The sequence below is a fragment of the Diorhabda sublineata genome, chromosome 1 (genome assembly GCF_026230105.1).
Source record: "Diorhabda sublineata isolate icDioSubl1.1 chromosome 1, icDioSubl1.1, whole genome shotgun sequence".
NCBI classification, from domain to species: Eukaryota; Metazoa; Arthropoda; class Insecta; order Coleoptera; family Chrysomelidae; genus Diorhabda; species Diorhabda sublineata.
Window position 1 is genome coordinate 22,102,371 of NC_079474.1, and position 23,136 is coordinate 22,125,506.

The 23,136-nt window shown below is 33.5% G+C and overlaps 1 protein-coding gene across 1 annotated transcript in view; it reads left to right on the plus strand.

The window, feature by feature from the left end:
* The window catches only part of LOC130445713 (uncharacterized), a 71,290-nt gene extending 48,453 nt beyond the window's left edge, over positions 1-22,837 (plus strand). The window contains exons 3-5 of the mRNA XM_056781543.1: positions 639-772; positions 14,216-14,446; positions 22,725-22,837. Coding sequence (XP_056637521.1) covers positions 639-772; positions 14,216-14,446; positions 22,725-22,837 — 478 coding nt within the window. The remainder of the gene's footprint in view (positions 1-638; positions 773-14,215; positions 14,447-22,724) is intronic.
* Positions 22,838-23,136: the final 299 nt, after the last annotated feature.

The following is a 23,136-nucleotide window of genomic DNA, read 5'->3' on the forward strand; positions in this document are numbered from 1 at the left end:
TTCATAGGATTCAAAATTCAATATGCAAAATTACGTATAATAGAAATATTGATTAATTGAAATTTTTATTTCAATACGTTTCCAATAATAAACGCTCATACTGCAGCTTGCAAAGACTATTTCTGAACTATATGGTAATTATAGATTATTATTTTATTTTGTCATTCTTACGATTTAACTGGTTACTATTCACATTAGATGCAGGACTGCAGTCCCGTCCGGGGAGTATAAACCGCTCAATATCCTATGTGTTCGGATTGAGAGCACAGCTGAAAGAATTCTCAAAAATGAATCAATTGAAGAGTTTTAGTTTTCAATTAATTTTTCAAAAAAAGAGCTTGTAATTGATTTATTTCCATACAGTTTTTGTATTGTAGTTAAAATTGTTGACTAAACACTTCTATTGATACAATGCTATAATTGGGTGTCTCAAAAATGTTAGATACTTTCGATACGTATATTTCGCTGATGACCTAACCTATTTTGAACAACAAACATACTTTGCTTTCTTCTTCAGATAAATTTAGACAGTACATTGGAATAAACTAGATAATAATAAATCTTGATTTGATTAATTTGGTCAAATTGCACGTTTTATTTATAGAATTCTAAACAATATGTATGAATTTTTGTTTCAGAGAAATATCTATATCTAGGAGTGATGATAGAATCGATTGGAAGCTACAGTATATAGACTCCTTGAAAAAACTATTTGATACTCACTTCTTAAGCATACAGCTTCAAGTCTTCGAAAGTAGTTCTGCTGAAGAGGGTAAGCTGTTCTTGTAGGTTATTCATGATTTGATGTACGTACATCTATAAAAAAACTTTTCTAAATTTGTCGGTTAAGCTGAAACAAGTGATTATATACAGAACTCGATTGAGTTTGGGTAATGAGAAATAATAGTAATAGTTTTGTGAGCTATGTCTATGTATTGTTGTTTAAAGAAAATCACATTTACAGCAAGTTTTCTAGTATATACACGGTAAAATGACAACTCTCTTACTAGCACTGGGTAGAGATAGGAATGACAGCGTTTTATCTTATATTTCTAAAGCTTCGGTACATCAAAGATAAAATTGCATACATACACATGCAATGTAACATCGAACAAAAATATTGCCATCCATGGGAGAGGAGAGTTTTAGCTGGTTTATGAGTCGAATGTGGGAGAAAAGTATATTATTCCCTTCTATTTACAAGAAAATGGAAAAATGATTTTACCATGAAAATTGTCTATTCGATTTTAGCTTATGTGTTCCTTCATCCATATTTATTGTGGTTGTTGATTGTCACTGAGGGTGGAAATTCGGTCATTTCTTTGAAACAGTGAACCAGACACCTGAACTTTGCCAGTCCAAGGATAAAATTAAGTGTTGAATATTTTAAATCTTAGATTCATGAGGAAATGTAGTTTGTAAAATGCTACGTTTTCTTTGAAAATATGGTTTGCGAAACGAACGAGATTTTCTGTAGTAAGATGATCCTTGAGTTTGTTAAGTACTTTTCTTCAGTTCTCTATCGTTTTCTCATGAACAACGAGGTTAATTTGCTTCAATTGATTGTTTACTTTCTGGAAGTTAATTATCGATGGTCGTTCGATATTTATACTTTGTGTAGAGTACTCTAACTATCATAGACAGGAAAGTGTAGAGTGATAATTTTTCTTAATTAATATAGTGACACACTAAATTGACTCTAAAAATTGGAATGAATTATTGTTATTTGTTAGATCCATTGTGATCCATAGTCGCCGATTACAAATCTTTAGAATAACAAGAGTCTTTTCAGAATTTTGTCGTGGTGTGTATCATTGAAAAGTGTTTTTTCACATTTTGGTTTCCTAGTTTTGAGTGCATTGTTAGATTTTTTTTTGGAACGTTCATATTTTCTTTCAACTACGATTAATTTAATGAGCTTGTTTATACTTTAAAGTTAAAGAACCAAATATAATTCTGATATAAGAATATTAATCACATTTTTTTAAAGTTATCGAATTTATTCTTATGCTTTATGTATAGAAAACATGAATTTAGAATATATTCAAATGTAAACTTTTCCTTTTGTGCTTTAGAGGACCTTCACTTTGTAAATACCAGTAGTAATCGTCTAGCACCAAATAATTTTTTAATCTTCTTTATTTCCTGCTCATTGTTCACTACACCATGAAGATTATACTTATATAGTATATCTAGTATCCCAGTTACAAATCAAATAACAGTATCTAGTATGCCAACCCAAAATTGTGATAACTTTCAAATCAACACATATTTTCAAGCTGTATTCTTTATATTTTCAAAAAAAAATAATTTTTTCTATATTTTAATACACTTTATTTCTAAAATGGTTGAATAAGCTGTCTTGATTGAATTATGATGACTTGTATCTCGAACATCAGACATAATAGATACATTGAACATAATCGTGGGTTCATCAAAAAATGGATTCATCTCTACTAGAATGTAGTTTTTGTCTAGAAGATTATAATTTGTTCACAAAACTACTGCCGTATCTTTCAATAATTCCTTCAGGCTTTTACTGAGCTGATATTCCGGATTCAATTCAAGCGTGATCGCTCTTCGCTACAGGATGAATTTCGTGAAGATCGTCCAAAGTCGGCTGTTGCGCCAGAAAACTATGCGTAAACTAATATGATCGTTATATGACATACCGTGAGATTATTTAGCTATCGAAAAGATTTATTCGTGGCGATTGATGCAAAGAAAAAAATCAATCGCGGATTTATGCATATGAACTCGAAACTAAACAACAATCGACTGTTAGGGTCTCTCAATAAGAGCTAAATTAAGGAAGTTCATCTGCCATACAGTTCTTGTTGGGCATCCAATGATTTCTTCTTATTCGCGCAGATTAAAAATAAATTTCGAGGTCAACGTTTTTGTACATTTAAATGTAGAATGTTTTGAAAAAAATGAAGCCAAATCCAATTATACACTTTTGTTTTTATTTTTCTATTTTAAAACTTAGGTAGCAACCCTTGTACAGCAATTTGTATAACTCTAAATATACTTAAAAACAGCCATCATAATGATTTTATAAACATCCTGTATACATTATTAGTGTATGTTAAAAATCGCTTCCGGAAATATTATTTGACGGGTCTCAGCTTTGTCCAAAATTAATAAAATATTTCTAAATTATTGAATATATTTCGAATCACAGACTATTTTATGTAACTCTGTACGGATGAATAAAACGAGTTTGTCGAGTTCGTAATACAAAATACGATATTCAACAAAACTGAAAAAGCATCTGAGCAATCTCATTGCTGTAATGTGATAATCCTCATGTCTTTGGTTGTCGTTGGAGACGAGTTTATAGGTGAAGGTTTTCACTTATACGGTTCCAAGGATGGATACATAATGCTATTATCTTTTATACTTCATCTGATGCTTGTTTTAGAACATATATTACATCTTTATTTCTTTCGTTCTATTTTTTTTCACTTAATCAATTTATAAAGATACATTTGTACGTTGTAGTAGGTGGGCAAGTTAAGTATAGTTACCGATATACAGCGAGTAATACATCAAGGAGAAAATTCATCATGAATTTCAGAAACTGCAGCCAATTTGTACACTTTCATTCTTACTGCCCTAGTAGTGATATCGTTGAATCTTAGGCAAGAGAGTAAGAAGGAGAAAAGTCTTCGTGTCCGGATTTAAAAGAACCCAGCCAATATAAAATGCCAAAAATACTTCTATTTGAACTTAACTGTTATATAAATACATGTAAAAATAATGACTTGTTCTTTTTAAGCTTCTGGAACGTTGTGTACAATACTTGCATAGTCCTAATTTTTTCATTTGTGTACATAACAATATTCTGGAGTGTGCGATGAAAAGTCTTCAATATTCCAGCTCCGATAAGGGGCGGTTCTGACGTGCAGGAACTTTTAAACCGAAAGTATTTCAATAATATTCGAGATTTTCATTTTTTCATCATCTGATGATGACTATGATTGACCGAAATGTTAATCCTCAGGTTTATAATCGATTTTAGTATCGGTGTCGAGTTTACTATATTCTCCAGAGTCCTTTTCGCTCTCGTTTCCCTTGTTGAAAATTAGATCAAATGCAACTCGTCTATCATCAATATCATTTGTACCGCTGGTTTATGGTTGCTTCAATTCATTTTCTCCAGATTCTTTTTTAGATTCCAGATCTTTTACTATTTTGTATATATATATATATATATATATATATATATATATATATATATATATATATATATATTTTATATAGAGATATAGATATTAAATAAGATATGAAATAGAATGTTCCATATGGAAATATACTTAAGCTACTGCTATCTCCGGGTCAATCTGATTCACTAGAGCCACAAAAATTATAAACGCTACCACTGAGACACTTCATATTTTATTGTTCGTCACAACGCTCGGTTAGTTGAGAATACTAAACACGAAACACGAAACACGACGCATTCTCCCTTCCCATAAATCTCCAGATAAACCACAAGTGAATATGCCTTGGGTCATTTTGGCCCGGTGGGTGGTAGTTAAGAGTTGAAAGTTTCTTAAGAGGCACATAAAAATTTTGATTATTGAATTTAGTACTTTTCAAATGTCCATATGATTCTTGAAGTGCTACTAAATCTAATAATTATCCTTTAATTACGAAGTCTTGTAGATCCATATGAAAAGTGCCAAGATCTGTGATTCTTCAAGGGTAAAGCTGAATGGAATACTGTTTATTTAATTTAAATCATATTCAAGGGATGTATTTACAGTTGCAGTTATGCATTGCCGGGTTCTATGCCACATGAAATTTTCGAAATAACAATGCTGCTTTATTAATTAAAATGCATCTCGTAAACGGACTTTTGCACGATAAATATGCCAGGCCATAGTAAAACTGGCTTCAGTCAAATTATTAGCTTGATTGCTAAGGGTATTCAAAATTGACCGTCTTTTATTTAAATTGTCGATACTGATTGTACCGCTTAAGATGATTAATTTCAGAATATTGATGTGAATTACTATCTATGTAATTTCACCCCACAATTTCGAAGAGAGTATTAATTTTTTTTTATTAGTTTTTTTAAAAATTTTTTCCTCTCCTGCTAAATTTTTAGTATAATTATAAATAAATCCTCCTAGAACATAATTTTTTGTGATATGATAACAATAATATAACGTGTTATATACTAGGAAATAACTTATAGTTAATTTACCAAAACTCCAGTCCGGAGGCGGTTGATAATAAACGAGAGCCACTGTTTATGTTCTTTCGTGCAGTTTTCGATTAATACATTCGTTACAACGTTGCACTTAGTCTTTCATATTTTTTGTCAGCAATAGATTTACGCCTAGGCCCGTGAGGCGGCATAGTTTGAAGGTCTTCAAAATTTTTGAAATGCCAGAATTTTAGAGATTAAAGAAGTTGAGACAATCCATTTAAAAAATTGGTTTTAATAAATTTTTACGAGAAATTATATGGATATACACTGAATAAACAGTAAACTTGACTGAGAGAAAAAATTGTGCACCAACAAAATTTTCTTGGCTTGGGCAATATCTTTCTCTTTTTCAAAATAGTTTTATTGATTCCAGTTTTTTTCCCATGAATGAATTTAACAGTTATTTCAGTATATTATATTTCAATTTATTAATTCAATTCTTAATTTTGAAATTAGTAAATTTTAATAACTTCTCAAATAGGGGATGCTTGTTAAAATCTGTAGAAAATAATAGTGTAGATATAATGAACTGTCGTGATCAATCGTAGATAATGAGAGCAATATGTCAGTTATATATTTAGACAAGAATCAAAACAATTCTTTAGCAGATGCTTGTGCCGCCCATTTCTTGAATTAAGTAAGATCATGTGCAGTTGATTCGGTAACAGAAGCAGCCGACTTCTTTTCTTCTTTACAAGAATTATACAATTCAAGAGTTAAGAGTCTTTCTCAAACTCATTGGTCTGCTCGACTTGATGCATGCTAGTCATTAGAAAATGAATGGGCTGCAATAAATGATACATTGGAATTCATGACCGACAGCAGAGATGAAAAACTCACTACGCGATCTGAAGCTACGGGATTGCAGCGAAAATTATAACATATAAAAACAACAATGCTAGTCATTATTTGGAATGTAATTCCATATCATTCAAATGCTGCTGATGATATATCTGAAATAGATACAAACGAGTTGAAAAATCTTAGCAATAAACTAGTCAGTAAGAATCCTGACGATTTGGAAGAGTCTTCCTTAGCAATATGTATGTTCCGCACAAAAAATTTGCCATATATTTATTGCTTTGGCGGAGTCTTCGAGATGTTTATTCGAATGTGGACATCCGAATTTTTTTTTAATTATTCCGGTTACAAATTGTACAAAAAAAAGATCTTTTCCCACTCTAAAAAGAGTAAAAACATATTTAAGCGCAAGCATGGGTCAAGATAGACTTAATGCTCTTACATTACTGTCTAAGTTCGATTAGTCCGAGGAATTAATTTTAATAATACTAGAAGGCCCATGCTGCTACGCAGCAATAGTCAATATTAGAATTAGTAGTGCTTCAGTTATTATAATGTACCTCGTCAAAGGGGGAAAAGTATATGAGGATTTGTCTCATAATAAATTACATACCATCATCAATAAAATGGTTTTTCCTTGACATGTCATTCCAATCTCGTTCACAAAACCTAGTTTCATAAATCATAATACTTTCTTCTAAGCCACATTGGATGTGCGTCGACCTTTAGGATTAGTTTCTACCTTGACTTTTTTGAAAGATTTCCAGCACGACAGGGCCACATACAACTGACAATGACTGAAGACTGGTTCAGGTATATATATTCCAACTCGGTCAATGGTTTTTCCTTGCGTCTTGTTAACTGACATGCAAAATGCCACTTTCACAGGAAATTATCTTCGCTAAATGAAAATGGAACAGTAGTGTCAGATGGTTATAAGTCAATGCGAGGTAATAATACCCGTTGTCCAACCTCTCTACCAGTAATAATCTCCAAATCTAAACTGTTCTATTTTTCTAACAATTAGTCTTGTGCCAATCAGTAATCATTTCATTTCATTAAGATTTCTTAGCAATATTACAACCGCACTCAAGGCTGTTCAAGAATTCAGTCGGAAAGTTCGCTCTCATCATCGGTTATTAGGGTATTCACACTCATGTAAGTTCTGGATGAGCCTGAAAGTAGATCTAAAACCTTTTATTGATCTCATCGCAGTGCTCATTCTTGGATGCCAGAATTGCACGGCCTGAAAGGTAGGAAGCGTCAAGAGGGTATGATAAATTTTGACCACATATTTTACTGATAATAGTCTGGAATCAAGGACAAAGACAACTCAACTAAACCATCATCATTAGTAGTGTATTAATCATTACCAATTTCCAGCAGAAAGTTAACAAATTCGCATTCATCATCGCTAGTCCTCATATTTTTGGTGAGTTTGAAAATTTTGAAAAGTGGCCATAGAGTTAAAATTTAATTGAGTTCTGTACTGCAGCAGCTCCTTCCAAGATGAATATTTTTCCACCAAATGGTACATCATTACCCATTATATCTTTCAATAGTCGATTAACACACATCAAGGAATGTTTGCTGGCCATTGGTGCCTCATCCCAGATGATCAACATTGCGGAATGAATTATGGCGGCTCCCTTTCTATTAACTTTTAAGCCAGGTATAGAATGTTCATGTAAATTTAGTGGAAATTTAAATCGGCTGTGAATTGTACGTCCATGCGACAGATACAACTAAATCCAGTACCGCCTGATCCATCTGAATTAGTTCATCAACTCTTTCCTCTCTAGTTTCCTCCCTACTTTGAGGTAAATTGTCAATAGTAGTTAAATCAAAGGATGACAGAGACAAACCATGCAATTTCAGCGTTTCTGAAATGTTTTGCAAAGCTAGTTGATAGGCTACCTCATCTGTGTCAGATGTAACCAAATTCAAAGCACTTGATGGACTCTGAAATATACATATGTATGCAAATAACTGTCGAAGTTGGTATGGCGTTTGAAAGGAAGAAGCCTCTTCTATAGCTAGTTGCCACTCTAAATCATCCAATATCAATCCTCGGGCTATGGCGGCTGCTTTAAATGTAGGATAAGGCACATTTTTGGAGGTCCTCATATCTTCAAAGCTTGTAGGCCCTACTATATGAAGTAAAAGTAAACGGAGATGGTACCTCTCTGAATCAGAAGGTGAGACACTGTACATTCGGTCTATTTTTTGGTATAAATCTTAGGTAGGATTGCTGTTCAACTTGAACCATGCCATCAACTGTGTATTACGTAACTGTGTTTGGATTAATGCTTCTTCAGGAGGATCATTTTTGAAATAAATACTTTGAGAATCAGGCAAATGAATTGGCAACTTAACTACAGTATGTGACTGATGATGCATGCCATATGCAAACATCCTCCAAGCTGCTTCACATGGCCCAACATATCGTGCGCTTAAGAATATATTAATTTCATCATGATTAAGGGTATAATTTCCAGCAGCTACCTCTATATTACAGCAATCATGACCGTTATAGACATACTTGTGAATATATGTGATATACCGTACACTCAAACAGATTTCCTCATTGATATGAGCGCGGAAATAAAGCAGGAGGAATGGATTATATCGAACAATGAATTGATTAGTAACATCAACAAATTCTCCTTCAATGCAAGTGAATAGCCATTCATATTTCCTTTTGTTTCATCAATGAACGATTTTGGAAAATCCTTCTTACATTTTCCATCGTCCTTGCACACAGGAAGGATTCAGATGACCACATGGTCCATGTACCATATAAATCTTTACTAATTCATAGAGTTCTTTGTGTGAAGGGTCGGGAATTTCAGCAGATACAACTTTTCAATGTTCTCTGGGCAGATGAATGAGGAGCAGTCCACGTTTTTGGAATCAGACAGTGTAAACACTCGTACCACAATGTCTGGTCTATTATTTGGTGTCTCCCAATAATGAATACTATGAGTTATTTCAGACAATTTGGGATTGCAAGTGAATGTTGTAAAAAGGTCTGGTTTGCCGAACTTTCTCAATAAAAGATTTAGGCAAAACCACAATCCGACCCACTCTCAACTTTTCCTGCACACGTAAAGCATCTGTTAAGCCTATATATGTTTTCACACGCAATTTAGTTTGCTCCCTCCGGATGTAATTTAGTCTATCACCTTCAATACGGCAGTAATAGTCTACAAAAAGTTGCTGAGTAAATTTTCCGGTATTTATGACTAGATTGAAGTCATCTGCAGGACCGCTTCCTCGCACTGCAATTCTATATACAAAATCGTAATTTTTCGTATTTTAGTTTGACCCACACATTGAATTGGCATATCTATGTGCCAACCAGTTTCACCACATGGCCAAATTAAAGTGTAGCACATAGGATCACACAGCTCTTTTCAAGCTCAACAATTCAATTTATATGATATCTCAAATGAAAAAGCTTGATTCACTGAGTGTTAGACCAAAATGATCAACATATCTCGATTAGAACAGGAGATATAAAAGGCCGAACGTTTGAAAACATGGAAAATTTATAGGGAAAAGTCGCAAACTTATGGAGGGTGAAAGTTGAGTGATTTTCAATGCTTGATGACAAATCTATGCATAAATACCTATCATTTAAAAAAATATGAAGAAAATCGGCCGGATAAAACGGCCAGACGGACTTGTATTAAATTTGTATAAATTTTTTTAATATATAGATTATCGACATTTGGCGTGGACAGAAGCCAGAAAAATAACACAAATTACACTTCAGTAAAATAAAGTTATCTTGAAATAAAAATTTTGGATAAGAATTAGGGCAGCAGCAAGCCTAAATCCGTCTCTGCTAATAATATTCTTCCAAATAATTGCATGTTACTCGAAGCCGTAGGTTACTCCTTTTATAATATGATTAGCCTTCGAGTGATGCCAACAATAGTTTTTTTTTAATGGAACACCTGATTTTCTATCATAATAAAGGTCGTTAAACTACCCTTAACAATTTATATAATTGATCTTTTTGTAGCGGTAAATAAGTTTAGAGTATAAGAAACATTTTGATGTAATTGTTATTCAAGTAGAAGGACTGAAATCGTAGTATTTTTACTTCTAGTATCTATCAAATTAATAAGATATTTGATGTGCTTAGAATTATTATTGGAAAAAATTTAATTTACGAATTAGAAAAATTGGATAAACAATTTTTTATTGTATGGAACTTTTCGATTTATATATAATTATGTAGGTAAAACCTCCCTAAGTGATAAGTTTTTAACTATTTGCGAATTCAGGTTTGCAAAAAATCTCAACGAATATGAGATACTTTTTGTTGGAGTAGTTTCCATCTTTACATTTGAGCAGATGAGTACGAATGAAATTTGATTTGAATTTCTAAGACTTAACTACGCGCATCAGCGTTCCTCCTTATGAAAATATGATTAAATGGAAAAATTTCACGCGATTCTTTCATCTCAAGCTCCTCTGTGAACTTTTAATGAGAATACAAAACCAATTTATTTTATGAGGAAGGTATAATGCTTATTAATGCTTATGGTCAAAATACCTTTTCACATAAATTTAATCGAAGAGGGAAAAGTTCTTCGATGACCGAAGTTCAAAGGGCGATCTGAAACATTTGAATTTATTAGTTTCCGGTTTTGCCTCTACATAAATACAAATAGAAGCTTATATATCTATTTGTTTGACAGTTCTGAACTGGTATATTGGATTTAGTAGTTTTATTTATCTCGCACTAATCTGGCAACAAATTTGTTTCTTTTAGAAGATGTTATAAGGTCGATTTGACTCTTTCTGACCACAAAGTTCTCATATAATACAGAGTGATCTATTGTATTCTATTGTAACAATTTGCATCAACCAACTGATATAGTTTTATCCGATTCAGACGACCACAAAATATAATTTTCATCTTCTTTGTATGCTGTACATCGGCAAAATTAGTAATGTTTACGTTTACAGTATATGAACTATTCAATAAGAGGGCTACTACTTAAATTTTGAGATATGGCCACACTGATGTGCCATCATAAAGCTTGACTATTTGAATCGTTGACAGAAACATTTATCTTGGTTAAAAATGTAATTAAATCGCGAAAATTTTCTATGACTTTCGACGTCGATTAAACAATTAGCAGTGTACCCATCAACTGGCTTCGACTTTTGGTGATGAAGCCCTATCCCGAGCTACAGTGTTGAGCTGATTTTCCGAATTCAATCTAGGTTGCTCATCGCTAAAGGATGAATTTCGTGAAAATCGTCCAAAGTCGGCTATTGTACCAGAAAACATCGATACTGTGCGTAAACTGATATTGCATGATCGTTATATGACACCGTGAGATTAAGGCATACGTGGGTATTGTTTCTACTCACACACAAATGGTCGCTTATTTGTTCGGAATAACTGGCATGTCGCCACATTTCCGTTAGAGTAACGTAGAACTTTCGATTCTGAATGGTACACCAGCATTTGTTTGCCAGAAAGAATCAAAGAAACAAATCGCAGAAGAAGAATAATTCTCGACCACGACAATGTGAGCTCTTACTCACATTTTGGTCATCTGCAGCAACAGTCCTTCCAGTCTTCCATCTACCAGTTTGAAAACCAATGACTCCCTACTATTCCCTCAGACCAAAACTAAATTGTAAATTCAACGTTTTTCTACACTTGAAGAATCGGTTGATGCGTTGAAAGTACATGTTTTGAATGTACCTTAATCGGAATGGAATTTTTATTTGTCTATTTCATAAATTCACTAGCAACCCTCGTATCAACATAACAGTTTAAAACTTCAAAGGAACGTCTCTCGCTCATACTATTGCTGCTCTTTGGTAGAGTCAATATTGATAAAGTGTTGTGGTATTGCTTCCTAAATTACTTGTTGTGAAGTATGGAGAGTTGGTGCAATATTTCAGTCCAAACATGTTAAACGAAAATGACGTAATTATCGGCTCTTTAGCCTTACTAAATCAGCGCGACGATGCCTATCCAAACACAAATTAAGGTATATCTAAAAAGAGTGTTTGAGGCCATTTAATAATCTTTTCGCCCTGTTTATCTCTCTCCCTTCTGTTTTAAAAGTGCTATTCACCGTAGTTAATTGTCCAACAATATTTCCATTCACGCTGCACGTCTTCTTGCTCCTGAATTATGTAAATGCAACCAATTTTTCGACAGAATAACTAGAAATCGCTCTTTCAGTAGCTCGCCTGAATAAGCTATTAATACTTGACATTGTGTATGCTCAGTTTCTTCTTGCAGTAAGACACTACTTAACAATTTTGAGCATGAGATGTGTGGCTTTTTTTCGTCCTCTCCCTTGTGTACGCGTACACGCTTCAGATCCTCCAATTACAAGCCAGACTTACACTACTTTGCGACATATTCAGTCATATAGAGACTTTCAATTGAGTTACTACTTCATATCTTCAACGTTCCAATAGCTCTAGTTCTAATCGTCGTGAAGGCATAATACAAATAAACTACATTATTGCTAAAACCAATAGTAATAAAGCCAAAAAAAACTGCTATTAGAGTAAGACGTATCATTTTCAAACCAAATTCGTTCATTTGTTTATCAATGAGATAACAACAGAAAGAAAGAGAAACATGCGAAAAAGTTAATTGGGAATTTGTGTCCATGCATGCATCCAATGCAGGAATGTTTTTGGATGGAAAATTTAGAATAATAAAGAATATTCACTTCGATTCTTACGCAGTATATTGTGTATATAAAAGTTATCATTGACGGGTTGTGGTAATAAAATACCTGATTGTACTTTTTCATAATATTTTCCTGGCTTTCGAATATTAATATATATTCATAATTAGGAAATTAATTAACTTAACTTGTTAGATATACTCGATATTAATAGAAAGGAATAATTAGCTCCGATTGAGTAAATATTACAGCATTGTGCTACTACTTCGGTCAGTTAAACATTTAAGTCAAGAATCTCCAAAAGTATAGAGTATTGATCCATTTCTTTTAACTCAAGGGGCTTGAAATTTTTCTTATGAGATCTAAAGAAAGTAATTTTCAAAAAGATATCAAACAGATATTATCTTATAATGAAGGGCTTGTCTCCATCGTAGAAAGTTCAAGTTTCATACGAGAGAGAAATAGATATACGAATTTTTGTTGATGATTATTATTGGATTGTGTAAACAATTCATATAATAATCAAATTCTTCAGTAGATGCATAGCTAAAGAATGGAACAAGTTCTCACGGAACATTACCTCATTAAACTATTGATGGAGATAGAAAGTAAACTACATACATACAAATATTTTGGACGGTCAAACTAGTGATTATCGCCAAATAGATAAGAAAAATTTAAAATTGAATCAAATTTCTAATTGATAAGTTTTATGAACCAATTATTGCCGCTATTAGTAAGAAACAGGAAGCAGAGGGGAAGCATATTCTCTCCAGACTTTCATTGGAGAAGCACAGGAAACTTTGAATGGAAAAACATGGTATCGTTTTCTTAAAAGTGGCTTATTTACATGCTAATGGAACTTACATGAATAAAAAAGACCGATTATTATCAAATCGGTCTAAGTCTCCAAGTCTTCTTGGAGTATATGAATCGGATTTACTGTCTCATGAATGTTTGATGTACAGAAGTCTGAGTAGGAATTTGTTAATATAAAACTAATGTTATCTTTCCAGAGGTCCCATTATAGCCATTAATCGCTTCTATTTCTATTCCTAGAATCCCAACTCATATCATAAGAATATTTAGGGTGTAGTATGTTTTATAGCCAACTTTCAATTTAATGCTTTATTGAAGGAAATGGTTCAGCTTGGCATAGGTTCTTCTTTGTGCATTAGTTAAATCAGATTTATTACTTTCTTAATATAAATAAATTGCACTAATCAGTCTCTTTTTCAATTACTTTTGTTATTTAAACAGATTCATAAATTTTTAAAATAGCTCCTGTAGAAATAGTAAGTATATATATTTATAGTTTGAACAATATATTAAGTATTAAGTATTGTTCGTATAGTTTCTACCATTTGGAATAAATCAATGTTTTACAGCCTTCGCTTAAAATAAATAGGAAAAATATTTTGTATCTCCATTATATTAATTTTTCAAAGATAAGAAATGGTACTGTTAAATTATTACATGATTCATTTAAGAAAATTCCTTAATTTTTCAGGTCGGCATCGTCGAAGACAAAATATGTTTTCCCAGCTCCTCATGTTTGGTCTGATTGCAGCATCTTTCATAGTGATACCAATGGGATTCCAATTTTTGGCCATTTTAGGTGGCAAAGCTCTACTATTAGCTAAAATGGCGCTATTATTGACCTCCATACAAGGACTAAAAAAAATTGCAACTTCAAATTTCAATTATGGATTGTATTCTTATGGAAACCGTGGAAATCCATGTAAGAAGCTAGATCTTCATTATTTTGATGATACAATTTATTATGATAAAAATAATGCATTTTTGTCAGTTTCATTTGAGGGATTGAATGATGACGGCTTAGGAACATCGGGAGGAAAAATAGTTTGTGAATTTTAAATTGAGTTCCAAGAATATTTCAATATTAAATTCACAAGCTAGTCCCTAATGAAAAGTATCAATTATATACAAACGCAAAATTGATGTCCAAAGTAAAAACTTGGCAGGATCTTTACTTACACTATATTTTGATATACAATGGAGAATACTCAGAGAGTAGTTGTTTTGTATATTTATTATGTGTAAATGTTAATAAATTTGAGAATACTAGGGATGGTAATCACATAATTATAACACTATTTGCTCCAAAGGAGTGTTTCTACTTGCTCGGTGGATAAAATCCAACTATACTTTCTATAGTAAATTTTATTTATAATATATAAATATTATATCAAAATCTCGTAGAAGCATGTAACTGATCTGATGCAATAGTGTATCATTGAAAAAAAAGTCTATCATTTTAGCGCTCCTCTAACATTCAAAAACCATTCTCAAAAAATGTGTCAAATAGTCAAATATGATTTCATTTGTTAGAAACTATGATCAATCCAATTACATGCTGAAGACACTGTTTACACTATCACTACTCCAATATTCACAGAGATTGAATGTAAACTAGGACCCATTAACTGGACCTACCGATTTCATACTTAATTTCTCACGAATGAACCTCCACTTACGAAAAATAATTGCCGTGAGAAAACCTCTTCGTCGGCAAATTTCACATTCATTCCAATAATAGACAACTATACAGTGAGATGTAAGGAATAGACTCTTTGACCCTATGTTGGTGAGGTAAACTAAAACCTAATAACTTTACTTGCCACCTTATCACCCGCGATAGCGTGATTGACAATGCTCGATTTTTCGGTCCGTCTACTCGTATATTTTAAATGAGCTCTGAAATGTACCTGCACGTAACGGTGTTTTACCTAAATATATCAAATTCTAGCCTACTACTATTCCTAATTACTAAAGTATCTAAAAATGGATAACTGTCCATTATTTTCCATTTCATAGGTGAACTTTATAGATGAATAATTTCTATCTATAAACTTGATATATACATAACTTTGTTCTGGTACCTTTCAATCCGGATTATACAAAAGGATTAAATTTGTTTAATTAAATGGGTTTTAAATTGATTTATGAATCCAACAATACATTAAAATAATTGTTGGGTAATCCTAAGGATAATATACCAAATTTTTGATTATGACTTATGACTAAGAGATTTGTCAATGTCCAGTTTAAAGAGCACAGAGCTCATTTAAAATATAGACGGGCCGAAAAATCGAGTATTGCCAATCACGTTACCAGTCATAAATATTAATAATACAAAAATGGTTGAAAAATGTATCCAATAATAAATAGTTGGATGCATTTGAAAACATTGAAATTAGTAAATGTGAGCAAAACTTAAATCGGGACAAAGGGCCAATTCCTTACAGCCCACTCTATTATTTACTAGTATAAATGTGAAGATTCCCACCAAGGAGATTTTCCCTGGAATAAATTTTAGCGGTGTTATTGGTGGAAAAATTCAGTATAAAACAGGTAAGTCAAGTTATTAGGTTCTAGTCTACCTTCAGTCTCTGAAGACGATAATTTGATTATCGAAACGCGTGAAACAGTATAATTGTGAGTGTTAGTGTAAATAGTGTGTTCGGTATGAATATCTCCAACGGTTTCAGAAATTCCAGCTTAATAAACTCAAATTAGTTGGATTCTGACTCCTTAATACTTAATAATACTAAAATTTTTTTTTTTTTATTTAAAATTAACGTGCTCGGCTACTATGGCCACTTGCACGGGAGCGGTTATAATACATTAAATATGAAATGGTTCATTGATACAAGTATACAATATGAATACACAGTAACACAATTGTTCTATAGTTGGTGGTACAGCTGTACATCTTTGAGAAACTGAAGTAGAGAGGTAATTTGTTCCGAGTTGTTAAGGACTTCATTGTAGTTCTGGCTAAGCCGAAACTGTTGTCTTTCGACGGTATATTTGCGACACTCGGTCAAAATATGCTTCATGGTTAGGTACGAGTTGCAGCTGGAGCAAAATGGTCTGGCAGTAGTAGTCATAAGATATCCATGAGTAAGTCTTGAATGGCCAATTCTTACTCTTCTAATCGCAGTTAAGTCTTGCCTTGAGAGACCAGCGAAGATAATAGGTTGGTTACCAATTGAACGCTGTATTTGACGTAGGGATGTGTTAATAGTGTCCCAATGCTGCTGCCATGTAACTCTGGATTTTCTTTTGAACTGTGATTTTAAATCCTTTCCAATAATTACATTGTCGGTGACGGTATATGTAGCTGCAATTTTTGCCTGTTTGTCTGCTAGTTCGTTGCCTTCGATGCCAATGTGGGAAGGTATCCAAATTAAAGTAACTGCTATTCCTTGGGATGAGATAAGCTGGTAGGAGTCATGTATTGATTGGACAATAGGATGTTCGGTAAATATATTTTGGATGGATAAAATAGAGGCAAGTGAGTCTGTACATATTGCGACGAGCTTATAAGGTGGAGAGATTGAATTGATGGCCTGTAGAATGCTGAATAGTTCACCTGTGTGAACGTTACAGGTTGATGGGATAAGGGAAGATTTTATTGCAATTTGTGACGTTGTAACAGAGCAGCCTACTCCTGTTTCATTTTTGGATGCATCTGTGTATAACACTAAATCAAAGTGGTTATTCATTATTATGTCATTAAAATCATTTATAATTAATTGTTTGGGTGTTGCATGCTTATTGTATCTCATAAGGGATGTGTTGAATTTAGGAATGTTGATAGTCCATGGGGGAGTAGAGGGGATAGGAAGGGGGCTAGTTTGTTTGAGGTTGACGCCGTCAAGCAGCTGGGATAAAATTAAAGGGATAGGTTTTAATAATGGCAAGGCTGAGGAGTTGTGTAACGTGTTAGAATTTGATGTGAAAAGCGAGTAGACAGGATTGAGGGGGTTAGCCGATACGGAGGCTGCGTAAGAAAGCAGAATTTGCTGCCGTCTGATCCAAAGAGGGGGCTCATTAGCTTCGCAGTAAATGCTTTCTGCAGAACTAGATCGAAAAGCACCTAAACAGAGGCGTAAAGCTTTATTATGCACCGAGTTCAGGAGATCGAGATCAGATTTTGTGGCCGAGATATATATGTGACAGCCATAATCTAATTTCGAGCGAATGATGGCCCTATAAATTTTGATAAGGGAGTTTTCGTCTGCTCCCCAGTGGTAATGCGAAAGGATTTTAATAAGGTTTAATCTTTTGCCGCATTTGCCTTTGATTTCTCGAATATGTTGTTTCCAGGTGAGCCGAGAGTCGAATGTTAGACCAAGTATTTTACAGTGATCAACAACAGGAAGGCGGTCATTGTTAATGAGGATAGTAGGAGATAATGTAGATGGTCGTCTACTAAATTTAATAATTCTGGATTTTGTTTGTGAAAAAGTTAATCCTAAGCGAGTTATATTTTTACTTAGGGTGTTTACTGCTGACTGAATTAGATTAGTTGTAGTAGGAGTAGACGTGCCAGGACAGTAAATAAACAAGTCGTCTGCATATAAAGCATACTTGATGGGAGGCAGGAGATCAGAGCAAATATCGTTTATTGCTAGATTGAATAAAGTGGGGCTTATAACCGATCCTTGGGGAACACCATCAGTCTGGGCACAGTTTGACGAGAAAATTCCATTAGCAAAGACTTTGAATGTCCTTGAAGTTAAGAAATTCCGAATAAAATGAAATATATGTCCGGAGATATTTAGTGAAGTTAGTTTATTTAGAATTGACTGTCTACTGACAGAATCAAAAGCACCGTCGATATCAAATATAGCTGCAATGACCTCTTGTTTTTTATTAAGGGCAACAGAAATATGGGATTGGAGAAGAACCAGATTGTCTTGGGTCGATCTATGTTTTCGGAATCCCGACTGTTCTTTTGAGAATAAATTATGTTTGTCGAGGAACCATAGAAGCCGCTAACCATAGAAGCCGCTTATTAACCATCTTTTCTAATAATTTGCACATGGTACAAGTAAGTGATATGGGCCGGAAAGAGTTCGGGGAGGTAACATTTTGCTCAGGCTTTTTAATAGGAATTATCGTAGAAGTACGCCATTGGCTAGGGAATTGATTGGTGATCCATATAAAATTGTAAATTTCTAGAAGCTTGCGTAAACCTGTATTGGAGAGTTTTTTAAGAAATATGTACGGGATGTCATCGGGACCGGAGGCAGTATTTTTGCAGCTACTGAGGGCTGAGGTAAGCTCTAAGAAGGAGAATGCGCAGTTAAGAGAGGTGATATCTTGCGTTATAGTCGTAGAGCATGGGTAGGTAGTTTTGTCTATAGAGGGTGGTGTGATGTTAACTTTACATTTAAGTTTTTTGTTTAGGACAGATATTATTTTTACCAATGTGCTGATGAGCAGCTGAAAGTATAGCATCTGTAATCCTCAGTATGTTATTGTTTATATCATATGTGAGAGATAATTCCGATAGGTTGGACTTCGTTTGAGACGTATAACTAGTCCAGTCGGCAGAGTTTAAGCGCCAATACCTTCTGGATAAAGTATCACTTTGGTTAGGGATACTGGAGGATATGATAATAGGATAATGATTGCTATCATATAGATCATTAGCGGTATGCCAATTTAGTGAAGGGGCAAGTTTGGGGTCACTAAAGCTAAGATCAATACATGAGAAGGTGCCAGATGAGAAATTCAAGTGTGTATTTGATCCAGTATTTAGCAAGCATGAGCCAGTACAATTGATCACGTTTTCGATGGTTTTTCCCTTTCCCATGGTAATATTGGATCCCCACATTGTATTATGGGCGTTAAAGTCACCTACAAGAATGTATGGTTGGGGGAGTTGAGAGATTAGGTTGAAAAGTTCTATTTCTTTTAAAGGGTAATTAGGAGGAATATATAAGTTGCAAATAGTAAGATTATTTGGGCACCAGGTGGAAACTGCAATAGCCTCAAGATCTGTAGCGATTTGGAGAGGGGAGGAAAATAGTTCACTAGAAATGAAAATAGAGGTGCCACCGCTAGCTCTCGCGCAGTTGGTGCGAACATAATGATATCCTTCATAGTTTTTTAATTTAGGGAGTTTATCTATTTTAGAGTTGGTTTCTTGTAAACACAAGATTTCAGGGCGCATATCTGATATTAATTGTTGGATTCTTTCCAGGCGAGGAAAAAACCCATCACAATTCCATTGAATAATTTTGAATGGGGACTTAGGGAGTTAATAGTTTAGGGTGTTCATCATCTGTTTGATTATCCGAAGAAACGCTTTTGTTATCAGATAGATCCTCAGGATTAAGTTGTCTCTTAAGTTTTTTCTGGAGTCGAGTGAGACGGTTTTTCAGAGATCGCTCTTTTGTTTCGGCATAAAGAAGTGATAAATCATTTAACAGTCCTTGGATATTAGGAGTAAATTCTAAAGCATCGTTGAGAGGATCAGAACTACCGTACGAGTTTTCTAAAAATGCCGTTAACTGGATTTCAGAGAGCGTGAGATTGGACGGATTGTTCTTATAAAGGTTCTGAATAGAGATTTGAGAATTGAGAGTGAGTTTAGGATTTTCGGTGACTAGCGTTTTAGGTTTTTTCTTACAAGGCTTAGTTGTGTTGTGTGATGTTTTATATGATGGGGGGGGCATTTGGTTGTCTGTTGGTAATGGAGATTCTGTGGGGGATAGCTGGCTGGGGGTGTCAACATTACCGTCAGAGGATATAGCTCTTTTTTGGCCATGAGATGAGTGAGGAAGTGTAGGGTTAGATGGTGATTCGGCATTAGTTTGATCAGATATTGATAAATTATTCGACAGAGGTTCAGAAGATAACAGGGGGGAAGAAGAGGTACCGCTGAGTGGAGTAGAAGCTGGTAATTGTGGTAGTGAAGGAGAGTGGCAGGATATGTCATTTTGAGGTTCAGATGGTGTGGGATTGGTGCAAGAGTCAGCAGTATGTCCACTCTGTTTACAGAGAAAACACACCAATTTGTCAGTAGAGACAAATATACGATACGGGGTACCATCGTGAGTAATCAGAATCGAGGTTTCTATGCTAAAGTTATCATTTTCAGGGATGACGTAAGTAATTCTACGGAAACTCATGATATGAGCGTATTCATCTCCTTGCGCGCCACATTTCACAAATGAAACAGGAGAAGCTATTTGCAGTCCGATGTCCTTGAGAGCATTTTCGATAACAGAGTGTGGGATAGTAGGGGATACATTCGATATTAAAATGCGTTTAGCTGGTGAAATTAGTCTTCGAATAGGAATTATTGTAGAGTTGATGCAAATGTTCTGAGAGTTTTGAGAAGATCATCTAAAATTGCTGTTGAGGAGAGATATATTTTGTTGTTAGAAATTCTTGATGCGAATGTAATGTTTTTTGGGGAAACGATATCTCCTATAGATTTTATGTATTCGAATAAAACGGTGTTGGGGATAGAATGCATAATAATTGCTTGCTCGCGTTTAGGAAAAGTAAGGGGAGGAGGCTTTGTTAACGTTGCATCAACATATGATTTTGGACCATGAGATGAGTTTTGATAAGATAAAGATGATTGGGTTATTTTATTCAATGTAGTCATTTTTGCTAGTAGCTCTGGATACCAAAGCTACAAGTTTCAGGTTCAGAAAGGAATAGGCGTCCGAGAAGGACCCTGTGGAATAAATAGTAGGAAAATAACAGTTACCTTTTGCACTCCTACGACACTGGTGGATTTCTTGTTTTATTTGCAGTCAATAGTTTCACAAAATAAAATAAATAAACGGTCGCAAATTGAATTTTAATGATCACATGTTGATATTTGGTTTTTAATAGATTTCAGTAGAATAAAAACGTTAATATGAAATTAGCACGAAGATAACAATATTTATCCAGATAGAACAATATGCGTGTGCACTCGTCGGCTACCCGAATGAGAATGAACTTTGTGAAATTGATTCTTGTTTTTACAGAATAAAGTAAAACTTAAGAATTTTTCTTTTTATTTTAGTTATATAAGGAATTATCATTTTTTCGACATAGTTTTTCTTAGGAATAATATAGCCTTTAGGATTCTATTACAAATATTCAATTAAATTCAATTATGAATTTTGAGGAAAATCCTATCCTAGAATAATTTCGAAAGGTAGTGATATACTCAGTGACATCAGAAGCTTTACTGTAATATATAGATTTTTTAATAATTGATGATTGATCAAGCATGGAATTACAACATTACCAAGAAATGTTATGTAGTAAAATATATTGCGATCCTATAGCTCAATACACAGTACTTTAAAGAAACATTGGCAGAAGAAGGTCGATATTTGCTTCAGCACCTCCTTACAAACTTCACTAGAAGTTTGTGAAATAGGCTGCAAATTGGACAGCCTTCTATCTCACAAATATTCGATGTGATTTAAATCTAGTTTTTAGGGAAGGCACGGCTAGTCTTCAATGTCAATTTCTCAAATAAACTGAATGAAATAAGTAGAAATCTTGCTAAATACATTTGTGGATGCCTATTTAGACAAGAAAGAAAAATATTTTGTTGGGCCTCATATTCTCGAATAAACCCAAGAGGTAGTCGGCTACCACTATAAGCAATAACACGAATACAAAACTTATAGTACACTTTTTGGAATATTTTGGATAAAATTAACCTATTGTAGTTGCTCTCAAGTTTTAATGAGTGTGAATTGTATATCGAAAAGCTACATTTGGGTATTATAGTACATATATTATATAATACAAAAACAAAATTTGTCAAAATACTAGATTGTATTAATGTTTGGAAAACATATGAATATTATTTGTTTTGGGATTATTACAGCTAAATATACTCGTATTGCATTAGTAGAAAATTCGGAATATTTGAGGTTGAAACGTTGAAACGAAAATCTGTTTCTAATAGGAATCGATGTTTGAAAAATCAAGATTTCTTACAAGAGTTTTTCGAGCCCTCCCAGCTGCTTTTCATTTTATAATATATTTTTCACAATTCTCAGGCAATAAATATTACTTTGAGAGAAATTGTTCAACTATTTAACACACATTTCTATGTTCAACAATATGAAACAGAATTTATTTCATTCATTTGATTGACTAGCAGTGAGAACGAATGAAATTTTATCTATGTGGATTCAATTGAAGTTATTCATCCATTTCACTTTAACAATTTTCAGGGCATTACGACAGGCAGTGGCCTTTCGAAGGCTCCGAAGGTTATCAGAAGCCGAATATTGGAGAAGATTATATAGATTTATTGCACCCTAGAAATGAAAATTTACTAAAATAGGAATTGTACAAAAATATATCGTGTTATTAATTATATATATATATATATATATATATATATATATATATATATATATATATATATATATATTATATATATAGATATATATTTAAAATAAATTATTTATCATGTGTCGGTGAATTTTGTGATTTTTGTCTAACAAACCTTCCAAATTGTTTGTGCATAACATTCTGGATATTTTTCAATGTTCAAGCATTTGAACAGTTAAATAATTACCATTTTGATTATCAAATGCCCTAGTTTTATTATTTTGGGAATAAGTGAACACGTTCACATAA